The 26,117-nt window shown below is 39.3% G+C and overlaps 1 protein-coding gene and 1 pseudogene across 3 annotated transcripts; one reads left to right on the top strand and one right to left on the bottom strand.

Moving 5' to 3' along the window:
• Positions 1–7,590: 7,590 nt before the first annotated feature.
• On the top strand, positions 7,591–10,493 carry LOC149817283 (pentatricopeptide repeat-containing protein At5g16860 pseudogene; annotated as a pseudogene). The gene has a single exon (XR_016427580.1). The product of XR_016427580.1 is annotated as a pentatricopeptide repeat-containing protein At5g16860 pseudogene (transcript).
• A 1,740-nt stretch (positions 10,494–12,233) lies between these two features.
• Positions 12,234–17,800, bottom strand: TBL7 (TRICHOME BIREFRINGENCE-LIKE 7). 2 transcript variants are annotated; one of them, XM_089987431.1, is made up of 4 exons: positions 16,722–17,264; positions 15,776–16,165; positions 14,360–14,518; positions 12,234–12,333 (listed from the first exon to the last, which is right to left on the bottom strand). In XM_089987431.1, the coding sequence occupies exons 1-4, from the start codon at positions 17,117–17,119 to the stop codon at positions 12,306–12,308; spliced, it is 975 nt and encodes a 324-aa protein (XP_089843557.1). In that variant the 5' UTR covers positions 17,120–17,264; the 3' UTR covers positions 12,234–12,305. The 2 variants fall into 2 exon arrangements, with proteins under 2 accessions (XP_089843557.1, XP_089843556.1); XM_089987430.1 differs by lacking the exon at positions 12,234–12,333 and adding an exon at positions 12,401–13,131 and having other exon boundaries at positions 16,722–17,800.
• Between the last annotated feature and the right edge of the window lie 8,317 nt (positions 17,801–26,117).

The following is a 26,117-nucleotide window of genomic DNA, read 5'->3' as shown; positions in this document are numbered from 1 at the left end:
TTCTCTTCGGACTCCATCCAGCGCCTCCCTATCGCGTTGGCGGATCCAATGAACTTAAAGTTGCAAGCGGATCCGGTTTGGTTGGATATCCGATCCGAAACTGATACCTTAAATTTTCATTTTTCTCACCTGAAATGGATCTTAAAATAAGATCCCACCATGTATTCAGACCGGATTCAGATTTATTTGGTGGGATTTTTTTTACATATTTGGAACTCGATTCAGATACATTGTGTTTGTTTGGTTGGTATTTGGGTCTGGATTAGCAATGCAAGTTCCTTCTTTCGAACCTTTCTATCTGATCCAGTATGATCATATAAAATTCGGGTCTAAAATGTTTAGAGTGCAAGTGGAGCAGATTCAGATTATACATCTGATACAAATCTGACAAATTAGTGTTGGATATTGTTCTCACAATTGAACCCGAACTTATCTTGAGTTTGTATTTGGACCAATGTTAAAATCCGTCTAAATCGCCTGATTCAGATCGAATCAGTCCAATGACAATTCAAAAGGGGCGATTCAATTCATTTTTTAAATATTTTTTAAGGAGGTTAAAAAAATTATTTCATATTATTTATTCTTTAATGACACATGTCATCTGATGCAGGACACTCTCTATATATTGGTAATGAAAGGGTGTTCTCGGAGTACTTACTCCCACCTAGTAGAACCTTTAGATTTTCAAATTTCTTAATTTTTTTTGTTGATCAGACCCTATATATATATGATCTAGATGTGATCTATAGGTTTTGTATAGTGGGAACCGACTTTTGGATTACCGGAATCTGACCTGTATAGAGGTTTCTTTGAGATCTAAAATCAATGGCTATGAATGCATCAATTTTTTTTGACTCATAAAAATACATTGTTTCATCAAAAAAATATGATCCATGAATTGATTCTCATTAAATCTAGCATGATAAACACATTAAAACACTTCAAGCTATGAGGCAGAATGAGAAAAGAGGGCTTATTATGTTCATATATATATAAAACTATACTATTAATATTTTGATGTTTTTTTACACATCTAACCATGTAACCTTTGAAATGTGAAACGTGCATGTGAGATATTGCAGCTTTTGAAAAATCAACACCCTATAATATACAAAAATTTCAACCCTTGTACTGTCATACATGTATATATGGGTGGAAGAGGTGGAAGTGATGATGACTCGGTTTTGATCACATAAATGTGTTGGCTTATTTACCATGGATCCAAACTTGGATCATGTTTTCTTGACCTTAGTATACGATTTTTTTTTTGGACATAGAAAGCCGGGGTTAGGTGAACCCCTAACAGTGTTTATTAATGTAAAATCAAGGAAAAACATAGCTAAAAACCATAGAATTTACAGTTGAGGAGTCCAATCAGGACTCATCCTTTTTATTTGAAAGGCAAGCTGGGGTTAGGCAGACCCCACCATTTATTATTCAATCGTACCAGTGGGGTTTGAACCTGCAACGTCCCACCACAACGAGATGTGCACTGACAGATCCTACCAACCACGTCTGTTCTTCTCTCGCCAATCATAAATCTGCTTGTTAGAGATTTTAGACTTTCATGGGTTAGCAGCTTGTTAGAGAATGCGAAAAAAAAAGAGTTGTAGCCGCCCTGGGGTTGTGACCTTTTGCTCCGGATAAGGTGTGCTTGGCGGGCAGGTTATATGTTCCCCCCAGGAACACGCACTGTAGCTACAATACGTGTTCCTGGGTCTCCACTGAGCGCCGCGTGATGCTCAGTGGGGTGTACGGGGGACCCGTACACCACCGTACATCCTACAGGCTGGTGTACGGCTCTCCCGTACACCGCACTGAGCACCATGCGATGCTCAGTGGGGAGCCCGGAACATGCACTGTAGCTACAGTGCGTGTTCCAGGGGTGCACACGCAACACCCTCTCGTGTGCTTGAGGTTGTTTAGTTTACGACTTAATTAGCCTTTCCATAACCAATAAAAAGAGAAAGGGTGATAGAGGGTCCCCATGTCCAATAGCTCTGCAGATAGTAAATTATGGACCAAGTTCTCCATAAATTTGGTTGTAGAAACACATTGCATGATACAATGTATCCAAGCTCCTACAAAACTGAAGTGCCAGAGGGTGTCCTCTAAAACTGTCAGTCCATTGAGTCATAGGCTTTAGCAAGGTCTGTTTTAGAGAGAGGAAGGATGGGACGTTGCTAGTAGCCATGGAGGACACAAGCTCGTGGGCAATGAGGATGCCCTCCTGGATACTAGGCCCTTAAGAAAGACTCTCTGATTATGAGAGATAATTCGAGCTAGAATGGGGGTCATTCAAGCCACCATTGTCTTGGTAATAATTTTATTCAAGAAATTGCACAAGCTAATGAGACGAAATTTAGAGAGCAATGTGACGCAAATTTGTGCATATTCTTGGTGGCAAGTAGATGGAAGTAACACGAATTTTGATCCATCTACACCTCGAAATTTGTCTCCAATTGGTTTCTTCGAGCATAAGAATTTCTGAAAGTTCATCATAAAGATGAAGTTATCGATCAATGGCTTCTAGGAAGCCTTGAGCTATATTGGGTTGCAACTCCTCGATTGTAGAATCAATCTGATCCTTTTGGATTCTTAGATCTTCCACTACATATGCTTCTTCCATTCCCCCAATTGGGGTAGGGCAGCCTCACATGGAAAGTAGAACCCCATCGCTCGGACAAACTATGTGTCACGTTCAAATCTTCTAAAGTGAGCTAAGAAACATCCACCATATTATATCCTAAGGTCTCAAATGAAATATATATATATATATATATATATATATATATATATATATATATATTGCTTATATTTCACATGCTGAGAGCTTCCAATGAAACATGGCACAAGCTGAAGGCCTCCAATGAAAAAAATATGGAGAAATATCAGCGTCCAATGAAATATAATATGCCTAAGGCTTCAACTTCTCTTGTGCCGCCACTGATCAGCAGTCGAGATAGGAGTTATGCTTCACTTGCCCCATAGAGGGGAAGGAAGAGATACACCATTCCAAAAGTTCTCCATTCCACGCAGTCCCAACACCCTATACATTTTTTTTTAATCATGAAGTTTTGGCAAATTGTTGACAGGTGATTTTTTGAAGCCCTTGAAAAACCTACTCAGATTCTGTCCAAATGTAGGTAGTCTGTATCTTCAAACATGTCTATTTCATCGAGCCTCTCTCCGAGACAGTACCCAGATCGTTACGCCTTTTATGCGGGTCAAAACTTACCCGACAAGGAATTTCGATCATATGATTCAAAACTCATTACTTAATAAAAAACTTACAAATCACATCTTTAGGGTTTGATTGAAGAAAAAAAGGTACTAAAATTATGAAAACCATGTGATTTTTACTCGATATTTCCATACCTCCATTAGTATCAAATATTCTTCAACCCTATGAAAATGAGTTTTTTTTTTATTTAAATTGAGCCAGCTCCTTTGGAATCCTTCCATACAACTGATACAAGTTTAAATCAATGTTGTAAAAATTGGTTCACATACGAATAAAATGGAACTGAATCTTTTTTTATCGACAATCTTTTACCATCAGATGACATGTGTCATTAAAGAATAAATAATATGAAATAATTTTTTTAACCTCCTTAAAAAATATTTAAAAAATGAATTGAATCACCCCTTTTGAATTGTCATTGGACCGATTCGATCTGAATCAGGCGATTTAGACGGATTTTAACATTGGTCCAAATACAAACTCAAGATAAGTTCGGGTTCAATTGTGAGAACAATATCCAACACTAATTTGTCATATTTGTATCAGATGTATAATCCGAATCTGCTCCACTTGCACTCTAAACATTTTAGACCCGAATTTTATATGATCATACTGGATCAGATAGAAAGGTTCGAAAGAAGGAACTTGCATTGCTAATCCAGACCCAAATACCAACCAAACAAAAACAATGTATCTGAATCGAGTTCCAAATATGTAAAAAAATCCCACCAAATAAATCTGAATCTGGTCTGAATACATGGTGGATCTTATTTTAAGATTCATTTCAGGGGAGAAAAATGAAAATTTAAGGTATCAGTTTCGGATCGGATTTCCAACCAAACCGGACCGGATCCGCTTGCAACTTTAAGTTCACTGGATCCGCCAATGCGATAGGAAGGCACTGGATGGAGTCTGAAGAGAAGAAACGCCAGCGAGACCAAACTGGTAATTTTCTTGCCCCCTCTTCCACCACCACCCTTTTGTTGTTGGCTTTCCGGCGACAGGAAATCGGATTTCTAACAACCCATCGATTCCTAGCGAAGTCCAGGTGTCTGTGTGTGAAGAAAAAGAATCGCACACCAAGTGTTTGTTGTTATGCCTCACCGCGCGTGTGAGCTTAATTTTCTGACGAATCTGTGAATCTCGGCCATGAAGACTCTAACTACTATTAATGCAATCTGGGGTAGTTGAATCGGTAGTCTATATTCAGGCCGCAAGATTGTGTAGATTTTGGCCTTGTGTGCATGTGAGAAGTGCGGCCCAAGTGCTTCACTTGATCACGGGAACACGCACACAAACTGTTGTTGAAATATCACAAAGAAGTACTTAGCATTCTGTTAACATTATTTTTCAATGTCCATAAGATTCACTATTTGTTTACACACACACACACACACACACATATATATATGATTTTGAAAACCTTCCCAATGGAAAACCCTCCCAAACCTCCCAAATGGACGTTTTATTGGATTCTTGGTGTTTTTTTCAAAATTCTGATAGTATTTATGTGATCTATATATGCTTGTTTTTATACGAAACAGTTCTTGGAACATTTGATTCCTATGCATGGATAGGTTTTTATAAGTTTCAAAAATCAACAACATATAATTTTCATAAATTTTAGAGGCTCCAAATACCATTTTTTCTATCCAAAATTCATGATCCAAGTGTCGATTTCTAGTCATGCTGAACACATCTTCCTTTCAGAATTTTGGAAAAAACACCAAAAGAATTCCATTTGGTAGGTTTGGGGCCATTTTCATTGGGGAGGTTTTCATTCCCCTATATATATATATATATCTATATATATATATATATTGAAAACCCATATCGTCAAACGGGTTTTCGTCAAACAAGGCTCTGACATGCGGCCAAACGCCACCAGTCAAAATGGGTTTTTAGCGGTGGTTCCTGACCACCACTAAAAACTGAAAAAACACAAAAAAAATTGCAGTGCAAAAAGTGTCCGATATGTGTCAGTCAACTTACCTGTTTGATGATACAGGTTACTCATATATATATATATATAGGAATGAAAACCTATCCACCACACGTTTTATTGGATTTTTGATATTTTTTTCAAAATTCCAACCATACATATGTGATCGACATCCTTGTTTTTATAGGAATCAGTTCTTAGAGCATTTTGATTCCGATTCATGGATAGGTTTTTACAAGTTTCAAAAATCAATGGCGTACAATTTTCATAAATTTTTGAGGCTCTAAATACCATTTTTCTATCCAACATTCATGATCCAAGTGTCGATTTCTAGTAAATCAATCATGCTTTACACATCTGTACGATCAACATTTAGAAAAAAACACTAAAATTTTTCCGTTGGGTAGGTTTGGCATGTTTTTTAGTGGGTATTTTTTTCATTTTCTATATATATATACACACATGATTGAACATATGATCGATCACCCAATCGTCGAACAAAGATCGGATGCGCCCAGTGCTTCCAATTAATTTGTTTCTGTTGCGGAAAAATAACATTTAGCGGCGGTCCAGGACTGCCGTCAAATGGTCATTTATATATATATATATATATATATATATATATATATATATATATAGAGAGAGAGAGAGAGAGAGAGAGAGGATCATGTTTAGGGGTTAGCTCGCCAGAGTGGTCGGTGGTCACCGCCACCAGTCGGTACCGTCCGATTTGGGCAGTCGTCGCAGGAGAGGGGAGCTGGAGAGAGGGGACTCGGCCAGTCTGGGTCGCCGAATAAGGGAGAAGGGAGGTGAGAGAGAGAGAGAGAGAGAGAGAGAGAGGGAATCATGTTTAGGGCTGGAAAGAGGGCTAAATGGGATTTATTTAAGGGTTTAACCAGGGTTGGAGCAGAGAGAGAGAGAGAGAATACTGTTTAGGCCTGGAAAGAGGGCTACATGGGATTTATTTAAGGGTATATATATATATATATATATATATATATATATGATGAAGGAACCCTCACCGAGAACCGGGTGACTTAAAGGGCCTGCCTCCCTACGAGGTAAAACTCCGGGTTGAGGACACAGCCACCCAACCTTACGTGCCCCAACCATGATAAAGCAACGGCAGTCCTCCATGCACGAGTGGGATTTGATGCTGCTGGGTCTTCAGCTTGACACATGACCTCGCTGACTATTTGTGACTAAAATTATATTGCTAGTGCACGTGCTATTTGAACAATATTTCTTACCAGAATACCATTTCCTTTATTTTTTTGTCCTTTCTGTTGGGAAATTGATGACTTATAATGATTATCTCTTCTTGGAAACTATTGTGAATGTGGATATATTGAAAGGCTATACTTAGGCAACTACGGGGAGTTCTCTGGCAGTCAAAACAAGAGTTTGCAATGTTACTGTTAATATTATATTTTCTGAGTTACGCAAATTTTGTTCATTGTTACAGAGACACTATGGATGCAGAGAGTGTCCTGCATTTAAGACTGGTTCAAACCAGCCAACACTGGCTCTGTTTTGTAGGTTCGTCACTTCAGCAGGCCTAGAACATGGACAGGAGTTGGCATGATAATACATTCATTCAGCTGGGTAAAAAAGCAGGTTACTCATATATATATATATATATATATATATATATATATATATATATATATATATATATATATATATATATATATATATATATATATATATATATATATATATATATATATATATATATATATATATATATATATATATATATATATAGGAATGAAAACCTATCCACCACACGTTTTAATTGATTTTTGATATTTTTTTCAAAATTCCAACCATACATATGTGATCGACATCCTTGTTTTTATAGGAATCAGTTCTTAGAGCATTTTGATTCCGATTCATGGATAGGTTTTTACAAGTTTCAAAAATCAATGGCGTACAATTTTCATAAATTTTTGAGGCTCTAAATACCATTTTTCTATCCAACATTCATGATCCAAGTGTCAATTTCTAGTAAATCAATCATGCTTTACACATCTGTACGATCAACATTTTGAAAAAAATACTATTTTTTTTCCGTTGGGTAGGTTTGGCATGTTTTTTAGTGGGTATTTTTTCATTTCCTATATATATATATATACAAACATGATTGAACATATGATCGAACACCCAATCGTCGAACATAGGTCGGATGCGCCCAGTGCGTCCAATTAATTTGTCTGTTGTGGAAAAATGACATTTAGCACTATGGCAGTCAAAACAAGAGTTTGCAATGTTACTGTTAATATTATATTTTCTGAGTTATGCAAATTTTGTTCATTGTTACAGAGACACCATGGATGCAGAGAGTGTCATGCATTTAAGACTGGTTCAAACCAGCCAACACTGGCTCTGTTTTGTAGGTTCGTCACTTCAGCAGGCCTAGAACATGGACAGGAGTTGGCATGATAATACATTCATTCAGCTGGGTAAAAAAGCAGCCTTTCTTTTTCCACTCCTGCTATTGCCGTAGCCATTTATGGCGGAAGAATTCTTCATCCTCTTCATCCCCAACATTATCTTGTCAGTGGTTATGTTCTGTGGAGGACAATGTGAAGGAAGTTATAGCCAATATAGAAGGGTACATGATATCTCTCTTGAAGGAATGCATCAGAAGCAAGTGTTTGTCTCATGGGAGACAAATCCATCAACAAATACTGGATCTAGGCATAAAACCCAATCCTGCAATCCAAAACTGTTTGGTAGATATGTACTTGAAATGTGGCGGTCTATCAGAGGCTCGCTCTGTTGTGTCGAGTTGTCAGTTTTCCTCCCAACCTTTATCTGTTTTCTGGTGGAATACTACTATCAAGGAACATGTCAGACACGGCCTCTTTGCAGATGCAGTCAGCCTTTACAAACGCATGCTAAAGGTTGGGGTGAAGCCAGATAATTTCACCTTTCCTTTTGTCTTGAAAGCATGTGGTGAATTATCCTCCTTAGATGATGGAAAAGACATTCATCGTTGCATTTCTAGTGATGGCTTTGTGGCAAATGTGTTTGTCTATAATGCTCTGATTGCCATGTATGCAAGGTGTGGATGCATCAAGGATGCTTATGATGTGTTCAGTGAAATACCAGCTAATCAGAGGGATGTTGTCTCATGGAACTCGATTGTATCAGCCTATGTTCAAGCTGGTAATCCAGAGACTGGTTTACTGATGTTCTCGATGTTCTCGAGGATGCAAGAGAATGATAAAAGTATGGGCAATAACAGAATTATGCCGGATAGGATAAGTCTTGTCAATGTTCTTCCTGCATGTGCTTCTCTGAGATATGCTCTAGGTGGGAAACAGATACATGGTTTTGCCATAATTAAGGGGCTCTCTTCTGATCTTTTTGTGAACAATGCAATTATTGATATGTATTGCAAATGTGGGCTGATGCAAGAAGCTGTCAAGGTTTTCAATAGGATGCCAACAAGGGATGTGGTTTCTTGGAATGCGATGGTTACTGGTTATTCCCAGAATGGAGATTGTGAGAGTGCACTCAAGCTATTCAATGAGATGCAGGCGGATAACGTAGCACTCGACGTTGTAACTTGGAGTGCAGTAATTGCTGGTTATGCACAGAGAGGACAAGGGAATAAGGCATTGATGATTTTCCGGAAGATGCAGCTTTCAGGCGCAAAGGCCAATGCTATCACACTCGTATCACTTCTCTCAGCATGTGCTTCTATTGGAGCTTCGGTTCAGGGGAAGGAAGTACACGGTCATATTGTCAAATGTTATCCAGATAGTGTCCGCCACCAAGAAAATGCCATGCTGAACAATGCTCTTATCGACATGTATGCCAAGTGCAGACATATGGAGTCTGCAGAAATTTTGTTCGATTCAACAGGGATTTCTAACTCTTCATTGGACAGGAATGTGGTTACATGGACTGTCATGATTGGCGGTCATGCTCAAAATGGTAATGCCAACAATGCTCTAAGACTCTTCTCTCATATGGTGCATTCTCAAGCCAAGCCCAATTCATTTACTATATCATGTTCTTTGATGGCTTGCGCTGATTTATCAGCACTGCGTGAAGGCAAACAGATCCATGCATTTGTTTTCCGAAATAGTGGTCATCCAGTTTTGTTTGTTTCTAACTGCCTCATAGATATGTATTCGAAATGTGGGACCATAGAAACAGCAAGGAAAGTGTTTGACAAGATGCCTGAAAGAAATGCAGTATCTTGGACAACGATGATGACTGGTTATGGAGTGCACGGGCATGGCAGTGAAGCCATTGACATGTTTCATAAGATGCAAGGAGACGGCTTTGTGCCTGATGATGTAACCTTTGTTGTGTTACTTTATGCATGTAGCCATTCTGGACTGTTGGATCAAGGGCGCAGGTATTTCGAAAGCATGACTCGAGATTATGGGGTGGTTGCTGGAGTTGAACACTATGCTTGCGTGGTTGACCTTCTTGGCCGATCTGGCCACTTGGATGAGGTACAAGAGCTTATAGCAAGCATGCCTATGGAACCTAGCCATGTTGTGTGGGTGGCATTGCTTAGTGCATGCGGGATTCACAAAAATGTTGAACTTGGTGAATATGCTGCACAGCGTCTGTTAGAATTAGACTCAGATGGAAATGATGGATCATTTACACTGCTGTCTAACATATACGCCAATGCTGGCCGCTGGAAAGATGTGGCAAGAATTAGAGGCCTGATGAAGTCTTCAGGGATAAAAAAGAGACCTGGTTGCAGCTGGGTACAAGGCAAGAGTGGTACCATTACCTTCTTTGTTGGAGACAGGTCGCACCCTCGATCAGTGGAAATATACATGATGCTTAAGGACTTGCTCCAAAGGATCAAAGAGATTGGTTATGTTTCAGAAACCAGATTTGCCCTCCATGATGTGGATGATGAAGAGAAGGATTCACTTCTCTCTGAACATAGTGAGAAGCTTGCACTTGCTTTTGCACTCCTCGAAGCAGTACCTGGAGCACCAATTAGGATTACCAAGAATCTTCGGGTTTGTGGCGACTGTCATTCTGCCATGGGATTTATTTCTCAAATTATTGACCATGAGATTATCGTTCGAGATTCAAGCCGGTTCCATCATTTCTACAAGGGATCCTGCTCATGCAGAGGTTTTTGGTGAGTAATGCTGTGTGTTTTTACCGTCTCAAAGCTATTCCGTGGATGCAAGGTAGGTGATTTAAATGACGGGGGAAAAGGAAGTCATCAGAAAAATTATGTGATGGTAAAAAACACACGAGTGTTTCTTGTCTTGAATTCTTATTCCTGAAAAGAAAGGGGAATAAAAGAGAAAATGCTTATCTTGAAAATATTATTGTCACCAGACTGATGGTTATCGTACGAAATGCAGTGATTGTAAGCTTCTTAAGTTTTTTCAGAAAAAATATTTTTTGTATTTGATATTCCTATATATGATTCGTAAGAAGAGTTTCATACCAGTATCTGGTATTCCTATGCCTGCGGTAAGATCCATCAGGCCTAGGTCAATAAAACAGGAACCGCTGACCTGCTTTTAAGAGCAGAAAAAAAATATTGATAAAGGGGCCTGGCTAGTGTTTTGAGTAGGGGTGGCAATCGGGCCGGGTTGGTGGGTCAGCATATCTCAACGCGAACCTGACCTGTTTATTAAATGGGTCTGCTGTGGCAAACATGAACCCGACCCATTTATTAAACGGTTAACCCGACACGACACAGTTAACCCGTTTAATAAATGGATTGGGTAAACGGGTTGGTGGGTCAGGATCGGGTAAACGGGTTGGTGGGTGGGTTGGCGGGTCGGGTTCAGGTAAATGGGTTGACCCACCCGCCTAACCCGTTTATTAAACGGGTCAGCCGGGTTGGCATGCCCCTAACACGAACCCGACCCGTTTAATAAACGGGTTAGACTCATCGACCCGTTTACGACATGAACCCGTTTAAGCCAAACCCGAACCCGGCTAAGAAGCGGGTTGGCGGGTCGTGTCAGATTTTGCCACCCCTAGTTTTGAGTACAGGTAGATGAATGGAAAAAGGTCAGGTTGATTCTGATTGAAGCGGGCCTATTAGCTAAGACATTCTGAGAGTGAGTTGGACCAAATAATCCAGTATCAGCCAATCAGTTAAATGGGGGCTCTCAAGTTAATCATAAAACCCTTAAAATGGTAAATCAATCATATATCAGGTGGACTGTTTCAATGGAATAATGCCTGACAAAGTACCAAAACGAATGCGTAGTGGCTTTCCTTAGACAACAAAAGCTGAGAACATTTATTCACTTCTGGATAAAGTAGATGGAGGATACAATTTTCGTGAATGGCAAGAGTTCACATAAACTCTCTTTTCTTGTTTATTACAAATAAGGACAATAGGCTTAAATAATAAAGGGTACTTACTGGCATCCATGTGATTCAACTCTTATGCTGAACATGAAGCAGATCATGGCTATGTGAATGATAAGGCCCTTCATGCATGATGATTGACCCTTCACCAGCTTCACCAAGTTTTTCATCCTTCTTTATTTTTTCCTCAATCTTGATGTCCTCCTCCATGGACAATACAATGGTCTGCTCACCATGACGACCAGGGGCTACAGCCTCCTGGATTTTGAAGTGCTCCTCCATGTTGATTATCTCTGACTTTTCCACCCTCTTCTTACTCTTTTTGATGAAACAACAGAGAGCAAGAGAGAGAAATGCAAGGAAGAAGAATCCTCCCAAGGAGATGAACACGACTATTATGACTGTTGAATGGTGTGCAGGAGCAGGGGAGGGTGGAGGGATGTTGGGAACCATAGGTGGTGGAAATACATAAGGTGGTGGAGGTGGTGCCTTTGATTCTGGTGATGATGGAGTTGGGTGAATGTTGCCATGAGGTGGTGATGCCTCGGGTGGCCAAAGAGGCAGCAGTGGTGCAGTGAAAGTGGGGAAATTGTAAGGTTGGAGGAAAGCCATGGCAAAGGAGAATGTGTATTTGCTGCGATGAGAGAAAGTGCATGCAAAGAGGGCTATTTGTAATTGAGCAGCAGTTGTGGCTTCCACTTGGTTACTTGTTTGAGGCTTGAATCTTGCCTTCCATGGCAAGAATTTGATGGGGTGTCATATTTTGCTTTGCAATGCATTTCCAAGGCTTCAATTGCTTGTTTTGGGCCCTACGACCCTACACAAGAATACAATCAACAAATAAAGGAATACCAGAACATACCATTGTTATGCATGGATAATTAGAAAAAATGTGATGTTCTTGCTCTTAGTATTTGATCTTGAAACCAAAGACTACAGAAACTACAAAACATGTCCCTCTCTTTTGATGACTTGTAAGACACATCAGTGACTAACTGATGAAGATACAAATGGTGATTTAAAAAAAAAGATCTGTATGAGGAACATATACATCAAAATAACAAATAAAACAATCTTAGCATTACTTTGTTATGTGTGTTTGATAAAAGAATGACTGAAAAAACTACTCGGGGAAGCAGCAACCGTGAAGCAACAACCCTTTAATAAGAGAGCAACTCAAATTTGTGTTGGTGGCTGTACGTGCTTCTTGCCAAAGAAAACCTCATAACATTGGCCCTCGGTTGTCACCTACCACAGCAGGGAAGGCTGCACGTATTGAAGAATACAAAAGAATTTTTCCCATCATCAACTGATTCAACTTGGGGAAACTATGTTCTTCCTTGGTAGATATGAGAGAAGAATCTCGTTCCAGGCATCAGGCACTCCAGGAAGGCACCAATGACTGCAGTCTTCCACAGATGGTGTATCGCTCCAGTTGCCAATATGTGCATCACTTCGGAAGGCAGACATGGAAGTTATGTTTAGGACCACTATTGGAACGCTCATTTCTGATACCACCTCAGATACAATCTCTGAGAGTGGGCTCTGAGCAAATTCTCCTGGCTCAATCATAGGATGCTGAGTAACACTGCAACTTCTCTGTTGTAGAAAATCACTGTCAAAGAACAAACAGGTTTTTGTGTCCTTGCTCCATGAGACTTCTTTATCAACACTTCAATAACCAATAAATAGCAAACAAAGGACATACTGGCTTTAACAATTGCAAAATAATGTGTTACGCCTAAAAGTTTCACATCTTAGATATACTGTTTGTGTGTCGGTGATATCTTTCATATTTGTTCTGGACAAAAACAGGAGCCATGAAAAACAAACTGGAGACTGGATCATTGGCACCTTTTATCTCAAGCAGTTCATATAATGAATTAAAGAGATTCTAATTGCAGATCAACTTGAAGAATTTCCATCATTTTTCTCAAACTGTCCAGGAATTATATCTACCAGCCCACATTAGCAGTCCCATGATGGCTAAAATATTAGTAATATCACCTTCTACAGATGGGATGGAGTGGTTCATGGTTCCAACCTCCATGAAAGGAAAAAATGTAGGTTCAAAATAACTCTGCCTTGCTTGTGAGAGCTTGGATGGTGGGTGGGGATGGAGGTTGCCCTACCTCCTAGAGACTTGGTAACCTCTCTCTCTCTCTCTCTCTCTCTCTCTCTCTCTCTCTCTCTCTCTCTCTCCCCTACCCCAAACCACACCACCACCCCAACACACACACAGGGTTTTCTCCATGGTTGCCAGTTGAGGAAGCGGGAAGCGGGAGCCGGAAGCGAGGTACTTTCAAAATTTTAGGAAGTGAGAAGCGTGGGACCACTTAAGAGCGAATCGGGAATCGTCTCGGAAGCGACCTAGGAAGCGAGGGGAAAGTGAAAAAAAAAATAATACAAAAAAATACAAAAAAATTGAAAAAACGGGGGAAGTGTGATGGGAAGCACGCTTCCCATCTAAAAAGGGTGCTTCCCAGCGCGTTTCGGAAGTGCGACGTTCCGCGCTTCTGAAGCGCGCTTCCCCACTTACCTAGGTGCTTCTATTAACTCAAATTTTCTCCCTTTCAGGGAAGGCTTATCATCCTATCCTCATTACTATAAAAATCATTTAATGGGAAAATTTCTCATGAAAACTAGAGCAATCACAAGATCCACAACAACACAGTCCTTAACATGCACATCTATGAATTAGAATGACTTTTGTTCCCCACCATTTAGTTGGATGGAGATAATAAATATCAGACACAAGAAGACTGCATAAGATGAAGAAATATTTGGATTGTTATTTTGATCATGCCACCAACTAAACAAAAGGAAGTGATATAAATAAATACCTCCAATGAGAAGGTTCAAAAGTTCGAAAGAAGACATGTGTCCTATTTGTGTTGACCATTGACTCAACCCAAGAAGCCCATGTGTTCAATGCCATCCTATACGCACTGGTGATTTGCATTCCCAGCTTCACTGAATTCCCCACCTGAAAATAGCAGCCACTGTATGAAAATGTGGTTCAGAATCTCTGTTCCAGAACATCCACGTCTCCAGATTGAAATCTAAATCTACATTTTCTTTGATAAGATAAGCAGATGACATGCATGCATATGGATATGCACACTAAAAAAAATCCTGCTTTATCAACATACCAATGCATTTACATGAGATACGTTCTGGCAAAGAAAACCATAAATCATACACTTATTTATGAAATGAATAAATTGTAAGGTATCAAGGCAAGTAACTGATCAATACATTTGAATAGGAATGTTCATTGCACTCCTAACCCATCAACGACAATGTCAAGAAAGGTTTTAACTGGACAACTGTGGCATATACTACTGGTATAGAGAGGGAATACTTGTGTCCACCTCTTGAGGTGGTAATATAGATTCTGATATGACATTTCCTTATTTCATCCTTTCCTAGAGGACTTAAGCATATGGGAATAGCGCTGGAAACATAATCTTGCCTTGATGAGAGAGTCAAGTTCTCAACATGCATTCCAAGATGCACCTAACCCAGAAATATGAAAAGTTAGGCATGCCAGGTGCCAACTACTCATCATTCAAAAATACAGGCAGATTGGATGAACATAGAACCTTCAAAATGAGCATAAAGCTTTCTTATATAGAATATGATATTCCATTGATGAACAAAAACAACAAAAAATGCTGACTATTCATGATTCAAAATACTAGCAGATGGCTAAATACAAATTGGGTGAACATTAAACCTTCAAAATGAACATACGCTTTCTTATATATAATATGATACATCAATAATGAAAAAACAAAAAACCTTGCCATTATTGACAAATGCAACAAAACAAAAAACCATCTAGTCATTAATGAACAAAAAAGACAAAAATAACAAAAACTTGCATGAGAGAGAGAGAGAGCACAAAATTTTAGAAACACTATTTGTTCAGATTTTAGCTAATACAAGAATAAATAAAGGTGAACGGAAAAACATTAATGTGTTTCTTCATCCACAGATCAAGTCTCCAATAAGAATGATTGAAGTCTCCATGAGATAGATGTTTATGCTAATTGTGTAAGTTAAACTATTTTTTTTAGGACCAACTTTAGAATCTTATGGCATACAATTTCTACAAGTGTATCATCTAAACTACTTTTTAAGGCCAACTTTAAAATCTCATGACATTTTCTCTCTCTGAGTGCATAACCTTTTGTGCAAAGCATCAATCACAAATGATAAACGAAGGAACAAGGCCACTCAAGCACAGAACTTACACGTCAAAGATCTTCACTGGGTTCCACCAATGGCCAGAATTGAAGATCAAAAAATCTGAATTGATCCATCTTTTACTGATACTATCCAATCTGTCCAGCCTAAGAGTAGACTGGACTCTCTTTGGCGCATGTCTGGGTGGAAGACTCCCTTGAACAAGGAATGGTGAACGATAGAATTCCACTGTAAAGTTAAATGAACTAAATTTCACACCAAGAAATCTGATCTGTTTTGTGATGTTGTTCCCATTTATTTCATAAACAGAACTCTTATCTGACACACCAGTCATGAGAAGGCATATCATACTCTCCCACTGCGTTCTTCCCATTGAGTCACCAACAAAAACAATTCTCAATCCTTGCAGGCTTTGCAAAATACCATGCACATCAAACCTGGCATATTTAAGGAGTGGAGAAAAATTAAATAGCACGCACTGACTTTTACACAACTATTCATACAAATAAACATAGATACACACAATCAAATAATCGGCACATGGCTCTTTATTGACATGAGATTATAAAGTAAGGAAAACAGTTTGTTTTAAGGACAGATCCATGCAAAAGCACATTTATGTAATAGTGACTATAAAAGCCCCAGAAAGATCATCGATTTCATAATGAAAGTGAAAGTGAAAGGAAAATAAGAACACTCAGATATTCAGGAGGAAAAAAGGTATGTAAAAGATGAAAGAATAGTACATTCATACATATTTCAGGTAATTATATTGAAAACCGATAATCAGAAAAAGAAAAACAAAGAGAGAATGATATACGGTGTATCAAATATTATTTTTGAGTCCAGACCAAAAGAAAGAAAGAAAGAGAAAAAAACCGAATGTGTGAGGCATTGATTTAAGACTGTCGATCCCAACCAATCAATTTTCTACAAATATTAAAAAGTAACACAATAATCGAAGGCGCTCAAGAAAAGAAAAGGACTAATTACCTTGGTATATCGCAATGCTGGGGCTTCCACCTCCATTTTAAATAATCGTCATCTCTACGCCCATTGCCTTGACAATTAAAGCCCCGCTCTGTAAATGGACAAAGCGAGCTGTTATATAACGGATAGGAGTCATCATTGACCCACTTCCCTTTAAAAATATTGCACTCCCCAACCAACTCAAACCCATCAAGAATTGCATCTTTATAGCTCTCAGCTCGTTCAAGGATGGGGATGAAAACGTACCCTCGTCCCATAACTAAACAGGCAACCATCACTACACATAGGACGACTACTGCCTTGAAACTGGAATGAACCAAAACCCAATTCTTCCGATGGCCAACAACTCTAGGGCTCTGAATTTTCCGGCCAAAACTGCCAGAATTCGCCAAGTTCGCCATGCGAGTCACTGTATTAACAAACACCTACACCTTCTTCGTAACTGAACAGTTCAACAATCAATTCTATTTCTTTCCGGGCAACAAAGACCAATAAAAGGAAATTAGACGCAATACATTGTTCTCTAAAACCCAAAAACACTCAGAAAAGATTTCCCCATCTGTTAACCATCGCCAACAATCTATCCACCACACAACCAACACCCAGAAAGAAACAGGGGAAACAAAATCCCAAAGGATGAAGCGGGGACCGGCTCAACATAATCCGTTATCAGAATATGCTATATACAAAATGCACCCTAAAACCATAATTTCCGAAATTATTAATCGTCCCCGAACCAAAACCACTGGATCAACCGCAGCTCGAACGGCGAACAGTCCGCGGAAGAATCGAAGCGACTTCAATCTATCGATCATCTGATTCCGGAATGCGGCGCAATCGTGATGGAGATTAGGGTTTTATGGGTAAATCGGGGCAGCGTTTCTTCGCCGGAAAAACCAGAGATTCGAGGGAAGAAATGGCCAAAGAGATCAACGAAGACGACGAACCAAAGGATTGGAAGGATGGTAATCGGAAGAATGATAGAGATGAATTAGAGTTTTGGGTAATAAAAAGGGGACACTATAACAGGAAACCCTAGATCGAGAGAAGGAGAGCCGCAGAGCGTTGAAGAGAGAAAGGGAGAACAGAGAAGAGGGTGTGGGGCCCCTATATAGGAAGAGAAAATGACTATGATGCCCTCGATTCAGTCGAAATTACCATCGTGCCCCTATGATGAGCGTTGGTTGCCGAGTCCCTTGTACTTAGTGATGTCAACGGGTCGGGTTTGGTTCGGATCCAGGTGGAACTAGACTTGGCTCTAATTTTCGGATAGGGTATGCAGTCCGAACCCGGGTCTAATCTGATATACTATAAGAGAAACCATACCAGACCTGATAAGAACTACATGAACCAGACTGGGCCATACCCGGTAAAATACTATTTTTTATCATTTTTACATTGAAAAATTGTGGGTCTTAATAGTAACTTGAGTCGGGCATAGGTCTGGTGTAAAATTTCATAAACTATACCCGGATCTATGTATTAATCAGGCCTTCGGGTCTGGACTTAGGTCTTAATTGGGTCTTCTTATTTATCATTATACATAGACCCTATACGGTTTGTTACGGGTTGGGTTAGGGTAAACCTGACTCGTTGACACCCCCCTACTTGCACTTGGGGTTTTGGTTGGATATCCGATTGAGTCTGAATCCATTTAACCGAATCGGTAAAAGAAATCAAATCTGATTGGTAATTGAATTGGATTTTGTTTTAAATGTTTGTAATGGATCTGTATCTGAATGATTTGACATTCGACAATGATTAGGTTATGATTTTTTTTTCATCTGAATATAAATTAATTGAGCTTGACGTGATTCTATAGGATTGAAAAATGCTAATTGAAACCATAGTTACCCGAAGCTTCTTATTAGATGGGAAAGCTAGGTTTTCTAGGAAAACTCCTTGCATTAGAAGTAGACACGAAAAGAAGTAATGGGAAACCACTTCCCTTGAGTAGGGATGGCAATGGACTGAGGCGGGGGCGGGGGTAGGGATGACAATGGACCGGAGCGGGGGACAAGGTCTCCACCCCTGTCCTGTCTCAAAATCCGAACCTTCATCCGGGCACTGGGATGGATTTTAACCTCCGCCCCCGCCTCTATTCCCGTTTATGTTCTCCGTCCTCGGTCCAAACAGGGGTGAGGTGGGGCCCCATTTCCCCTCGGTCTAGTGTCATCCCTTAGAAGGATTGGAGATGGGGCGGGACGGAGCAAGGCAGGGATTGAGATAGGGACGGGGAAAGCATAAGTCCATCCTTGCCTTCATCCCCGCATGGGGATGGATTTTAACCTTCATCCCCGGTTCAAAGCGGGGGGGGGGGGGCTTCGCTTTCCCCCGGTCCACTGCCATCCCTAAGCGGGGGATAGGGTCTCCACCCCCACCCCGTCTCAAGATTAGAACCTCCATCCCTGCACGGGGATGAATTTTAACCTCCACCCCCGCCTTCATCTTCGTTTCATGTCCTCCATCCCTGATTCAAGCGGGGATGAGGTGGGGTGGGGCTCCGTTTCCTTATAGTCTATTGCCATCCTTTACAAGGACGGGGGATGGGGGATATGAGGATGAGGATGGGGATGGGGCGGGAGGGGATCATGGCGGGGAGAGGAAAAGTGTAAGTCCATCATCGCCTCCATCCCCGAACAGGGATGGATTTTAACCTTCATCCCCGGTCCAAACGTGGCGGGGCTCCGCTTTCCCCCGGTCCCCTGCCATCCCTACCCTTGAGTTAGGAAGCTTGCTTCCCTCTTTAGTTTCTAAATCTATTCCCTCTTAGCATTTTCCCCTTGTTTCTTGTTTCTTGGTGCTTCCCACTTGCTTCCTCCTTACTTTCTATATATTTGATATTAAAAAAAAAATTATAAGCTTGTATGTTGTTTTTATATTGTTTTCTATTAATTTTTCATAACTTTTTTTATTTATTTTTACGATTGATTCATATTGATTTTTATAAAAAAAAATTCATTTCTAGTGTACTTTTATAATTGCTTCACAACTATATCTTGCTTTCTACTTCATGCCACTTTTTAACATGCATTTAGCTTCTTCTGCTCCATGCATTGCTTCTCGTATCCATTTTGTTTCTCGGTAACCCTAATGCAAGGGCACCGATGTTACCAAATTTGGTTTGGATATTGGGTAGGATGTTTTCAGTTGGATTTTGTCTGCTCCTTGTTTAAGTTTTTTTTTTTTTAGGGATTCAGTTTTGCACACTGGCAGGCCTTTGGTTGGTGAAACCCATGAGGCCCCTTGCTTACCAATGAGTATACTCAGCTTAAACCTTGCAGCAAGGAATGCCCACAGTGGGTTTCGAACCGTGGTGGTCCTTCTCATTCAGCTGATAATGAAATTGAATATCTTTAATAATAAGAAAATTACCCTTTAGAGTCCCGCCTTTTGCTAATATTTCAAAAAGAGTCTCATAGTTTTTGCAAAGATGCTGCAAGACCCAAATTTTCACAAAAAAAAAACTGTCAAATTGAGACTTCAATTGGACTAATTAGGTTTAATTGTGAGTTAAGCATAAAAATGACTAACCTGCCTTTATTGGCAAGACATGTTTAAAATCAAAGGTTAAAAAATTTATATTCTATAAAGATCTTAACTATGAAATTATTTTAAGGTTTCTATTTGGCAGTTTCAGTGAAAAGTTGGGTCATGAAATGGTAGTATGACAGTAGGGGTGGCAATCGTGTCGGGTTGGCGGGTCAGCATACCTCAACCCGAACCCGACCCGTTTATTAAACGGGTCGGCTGTGGCAAACACGAACCCGACCCGTTTAATAAACGGGTAACCCGACACGACTCGCCAACCCATTTAATAAATGGGTTGGGTCGGGTAAACGGGTTCTCAGGTTCACGGGTCAGGTTGACGGGTCGGGTTGGCGGGTCGACGGGTTGACGGGTCGGGTTGGCGGTTCGGGTTGTCGGGTTGACCCACCCGCCTAACCCGTTTATTAAACGGGTCAGCCGGGTTGGCGGGTTGGCATACCCCCAACCCGAACCCGACCTGTTTAATAAACGGGTTACGCGGGTCGACCCGTTTATTAAACGGGTTGGCTTAAGCCCAACCCGAACCCGCCTAAGGGTCGGGTTGGCGGGTCGTGTCAGAAATTGCCACCCCTTATGAGACTCTTTTTAGAATAGCTGGCAAAAGGTGGGTCTTCAAATGTAATTTTTTCATAATAACAAAATAGGAAGGAAGGATGGTCATAATCAATGGTGGGTTATGCCTATAATGTCTTTTTTTTTATGTCACTGTCATTATTTCACTGTCTATCATTTTCAACATCTAAAATCTTCTATTTTATCTTGCATACAAAGCAATTACAAACAATAAGGAAAAGAATGTCATGCTATTGTCTTAATGCTTAGGTAGGTAGGGAGGGAGGGCAATATTAAACCCTACAAGATGCCAAGGATAGGCCCATGCCAAACCATGAAAACCTAACTTTGTGATTGACTAACAAAAACTTAACTTGGAATGACACTCCGACTCTACACTTACTAAAATAAATAAATGTGAAGTGGCATTGTCATGTCAGTTTTCACAAGCATGTACACGGATTGTCATGCACATGCAGATGTGGAGTGCTCATGTGTCTAACACATGAAACTAGTAATGTATGAATTTTATTAATATACAATGATCAACCATCTCTCTCTCTCTCTTTCTCTTTATATATATATATATATATATATATATATATATATATATATATATATATATATATATATATATAGTAACCTGTATCATTAAACACAAAGTTTTTAGTGTGCGATCAAACAACGACGCTTCATTATGTTTTTTTTGCGCGCTCATAATTTTTAGTGGCGGTCTTGACCACTGCTAATTCTGATTTTTTTGAAAAACAGAATGTGTGACGTTACACTGTGGATTTGAACGGCCCTATTTTCTTTTATATATATATATATATATATATATATATGTGTGTGTGTGTGTGTGTGTGTGTGTGGCTTTGCCTTCCCCACGACTCCACTTGTGGGCTTGTGGGTCGTGCCCCCTCTTTGCTACTCCACTCCTACCTGTTACCCGACAAGTCCCCCTCCATTCTCTCTTTCTTTCTCGATTTGCTTCCGGTCTTTGCGGCTCTTCCCTTCCCATGACCCTACCTATGACCCCTCTTTGCGACTTTGCCCCTGCTCGTAACCCCACACCACCCCCCTCTATGTCTCGATTTGCTCACAGCCTTCGCAGCTCTGCCCTCCTCGTGACTCCACCAGTGAGCCCCTCTCGACTTTTTGTGTGGCTTCCTCCCCCAACGGACTAACCCCACAGCGGCATAGTCGTCCGACACATCTACCACAATGTGCACATGATGATTTATACCCTCTTTCTCTACCGTATTTAGAACATAAATGCAGGGCGTAAGAATTAGGGTTTTGATTAAAATTTAGATTTAGGACTTTTTTGTTTTTTCAATTAGCATTTAGGTTTTTAATGATACGAATATTAATTAGTTATTTTTTATTTTTTTAATCAACATTATACATTATCCACATGCTTGATTTTAGTTAAAAATTTGAGGGTTTTGTTATTTTTTGTTTCAATTAGTTAGATTTAGGACTTTTTTGTTTTTTGAGATGAATATTAATTAGTTATTTTTTATTTTTTTAATCAACATTATACATTATCCACATGCTTGATTTTAGTTAAAAATTTGAGGGTTTTTTATTTTTTGTTTCAATTAGTTGATGTACGGAAACTATGAATGATGTTCGTTAAAAATGATGTTTTTTATTTTTTTAATAGCATGAATATTTAATTAGGTTTTAGAGTTTTTATGTTTTTCAATAACAATTAAATTTTTTTTTTAAATAAGATGAATATTTAATTTAGGTATTTTTATAATTTTAATTAACATTAAGCATAATTCTACATGCTTAAATAATATAAATGTATACTTGATGATGTAAGAATTAGGGTTTTGATTTTATATTTGTTTAAATAACATAAATTTTGTTTCATACTTTTAAGTGTTATGTATTTTTTCTTTTTAATACTTGACTTTGGTTAGAACTTTGAATTTTATCTTATTTATTGTTTTCAATTAGCATGTCTTTGTTTCAATTAATTATGTTCTTATTCACTTATTAAATACTTGTTACTTATTATTAATCATTAGTATACAATTGTTTTTAGAAGTTATTTGAAAAACTTTAATTGATTAGTGATTTGATTAGAGAAATAATTAAATATGTTTCATTTAACTATGTTAATATAAAATGTATATAAATTAGTGAAAAACATAAAATTTATTAAATATGTTTGATGTTTCTTTTTTGTGGCTTGTGTTTCTTTTAATTATTTATAAAATATTTATGATATCTTTTGGACATTTTTTGGAAGATTAACTAATCAATTGGATATTTATTTGTAGGATATTTGTGTTCTTTTGCCGCATCTTGTTCAATAGTTGAGTTTGGTTAGGGTACATTATTCATAAGATATTTTCTTTGGCCTTTATATCAAACAAAGTTAAATGTGTTATTATGGTACTCTACAGTTCTTAAACAATTTTCTTTATTACTCAAAACATGTTGTTTAGTTTTAACCAAGGTTCTTAATTATGAATATGACACTCTTTAGCTCTTCAAATTTTTGTTTGTACTTGCTAATATAATGTATTGTTATAGAAATTATTTTTCCATTTCACTGTGCATTTGCACCCTATTGTAAATAATTCAGTAGGAACCATGACCCATGATATTTTCGTCCTATGATCCAGAATGCATAATTCAACAGCTCTTGAGTTAATTATTTCATGGAACCGGGGTTTACGCAGATCCAAACTGCTCCATTAAGAAGGTGGTTGCATATCGAGTAAAAACCAAGCTATATTACGCATTGCCACACTACAATATTAGGGTATTGAAAGAATTAACAAATTTAAAAAAGGAAATTTTTGGGCAAAAAAATATGGGTCAGGGTCGAGCTTTATGCAGAACAGGATCCGAATTTCAGAAAGCGGGTCCAGTTTAAATCCAGATTCATTTTGGATCCTATATCAGCATTTTGGATCCAGATATAATTTGATGCTCTGTTGTACTGAAGCTGCCAAAAATGGGTAAAATATATTGATTTTTATCAGTAAAACAGGTCGCATTAGACCCAGTCCGGATCCGGTTCTGCACATATTTAATTGTGCAGTTTTGATCTAGATTCAACTAGAAATGACCACATTTGTTTTGAATCCAGCCTGGATCCAGATACATGTTAGACAAATCCAATAATATGGGCCAGATCCAGTTTGGATCAGGTTGGTGCTCTGACCCGTTTGCATCCCTAGAGACCTAGATCTTGCTCTTTGAGCTAGCATGACAGAAAAATCATGCTTTTTCCATCCTTATTTGCAAAACAATCCCTGGACAAGTGTTGAAAAATAATTTACTGATTACCTCATTATAACTTAAAGAAGCTCTCCCCCCCGGAGGGGTTTGGCTTAATGGGATGGAACATAGGCAGCGAGCCAGGATCGAGCCGAGTTTCAATTCAAAAAGCTTGGTTCATTTGAGCTCGAGCCTGGCTCTTTGTGTACAAACTCGGCTTAAGTTTGAGGTCAAACTTAGCTTAGGCTTGAGCCGGATTGTTTTATTTTAAATAAATATAACAAGAATAATTGCAAATCATGAAAAATTTGAACCCCAAACTTGAACTCAAATGCACAATACCCTACCCACTTTAGTGAAAGGACTTTTTGTGCTTATTATTGGACAAAATCTCTACATATCCTTGAACTGGCCATTATATGACTCGTTTAGCAGAGCTTAATCGGGCCAATCGAGCTTAATTGAACTCCAATGCTTGATCAAGCTCGGCTCATTTACTTACTCGACTGAGTCCCAGTCGGATTTGAACGAGTCAATCCTGAGCTAGCTTGGCTAGTTGTGCAACCCTATAGATGAATAATGAGGGTACTATTCTTATGGACGTTAGCCCTTTGCATATGACATTGGGCAAGGGTAGGGGTGGCAAAATCTGACCTGACCCGCCAACCCGCTTATTAACCGGGTTCGGGTTTGGCTTAAATGGGTTCCTGTCATAAACGGGTCGACCCGCCTAACCCGTTTATTAAACAGGTCGGGTTCGTGTGAGGGGTATGCCAACCCGCCAACCCGGCTGACCCGTTTAATAAACGGGTTAGGCGGGCAGGTCAACCCGTTTACCCGAACCCGACATGCCAACCCGCTTACCCGACCCAACCCGCCAACCTGTTTACCCATTTACTCGAACCCGACCCGCCAACCCGTTTACCCAAACCCAACCCGCCAACCCGTTTATTAAACGGGTTAACCATGTTGTGTCGGGCTACCCGTTTAATAAATGGGTCGGGTTCGTGTTTGCCACAGCCAACCCATTTAATAAACAGATCGGGTTCATGTTGAGGTATGCTGACCCACCAACCCGCCAATCCGACCCGCCAACCCGACCCGATTGCCATGCCCCTTGCTAGTGCCGAAGCAAAGCGAGTCCTTGGGAGCAAGGGGTGCACCACAAGTTTACATTGTTGCAAAAGCAATTGTAAGTTCGACAGGCTTAGCCAGAGCGACTAGATCTTTGATCCCGGAGGTGGTTTCCCTAAAAAAAAAATACCTCCTTAAGACTCCCGCTCTATGTATGTCCCCTCAATTATCAATCACATTGAAAACTTCATAAAAACTGCCATATCCCTTTATGGGCAGCCGTATCTATGTAACATAGCTTGATTATCATATTCTCAGGTAGTCATGTTATTAATACACCAAATTAAACAGATAAAACATCTCACCTCCAACATATTATTGCCAGAGGCATTGCTTAAATGGGTGGGTCTAGACCCAGATCTAACTAAGAGGTGTTGGTATCAGATCTGGATAGAAATTTGGTCAGATCTTTAAAAAAAAAAAAATCATACCTGGGATTGAATCTGATAAAAATTACATAAACCCGAGCCAATCCATACCGGTAAAACTAAAAAGTTTAAGTGTAATTCATTTGTTGTTTGACGTTCTTTTTGGCTAGAAAAAACTCTCCCATCATCAACTACACATTGGCAGGCCTCAGGTTGATAAAACCTTTGAGGCCTCCCCTGCTCACCAGGGAGTACACCCAGCTTTAACCTTGCCACAAAGAATGTCTAAGTGGGTTTCGAGAATGAGATATCCACCCTTACCAGATGAGCAGAGCCCTTATGCGGATCTATTGTTTGGTATTGATTGAAATGTCTTACTGATTCCATCCAAAATCATAGTAATGAGACAGTTCCAATGAAAAATTTCTTTGAAATTTTGATTGACATTGGCTAGAAAATTTCATTCAACCTACTCACATTCCAAGATAATGAAAGAGCTTCAATGAAGAGACATATTCCTTTGGAAAGTGAACATGTTAATTTATTAATG

Source organism: Nuphar pumila, chromosome 14, assembly GCF_984573655.1.
Source record: "Nuphar pumila chromosome 14, dmNupPumi1.hap1.1, whole genome shotgun sequence".
NCBI lineage: Eukaryota > Viridiplantae > Streptophyta > Magnoliopsida > Nymphaeales > Nymphaeaceae > Nuphar > Nuphar pumila.
The sequence above is the reverse complement of the archived record's forward strand: the minus strand, read 5'-3'. Positions and strand labels throughout refer to the sequence as shown.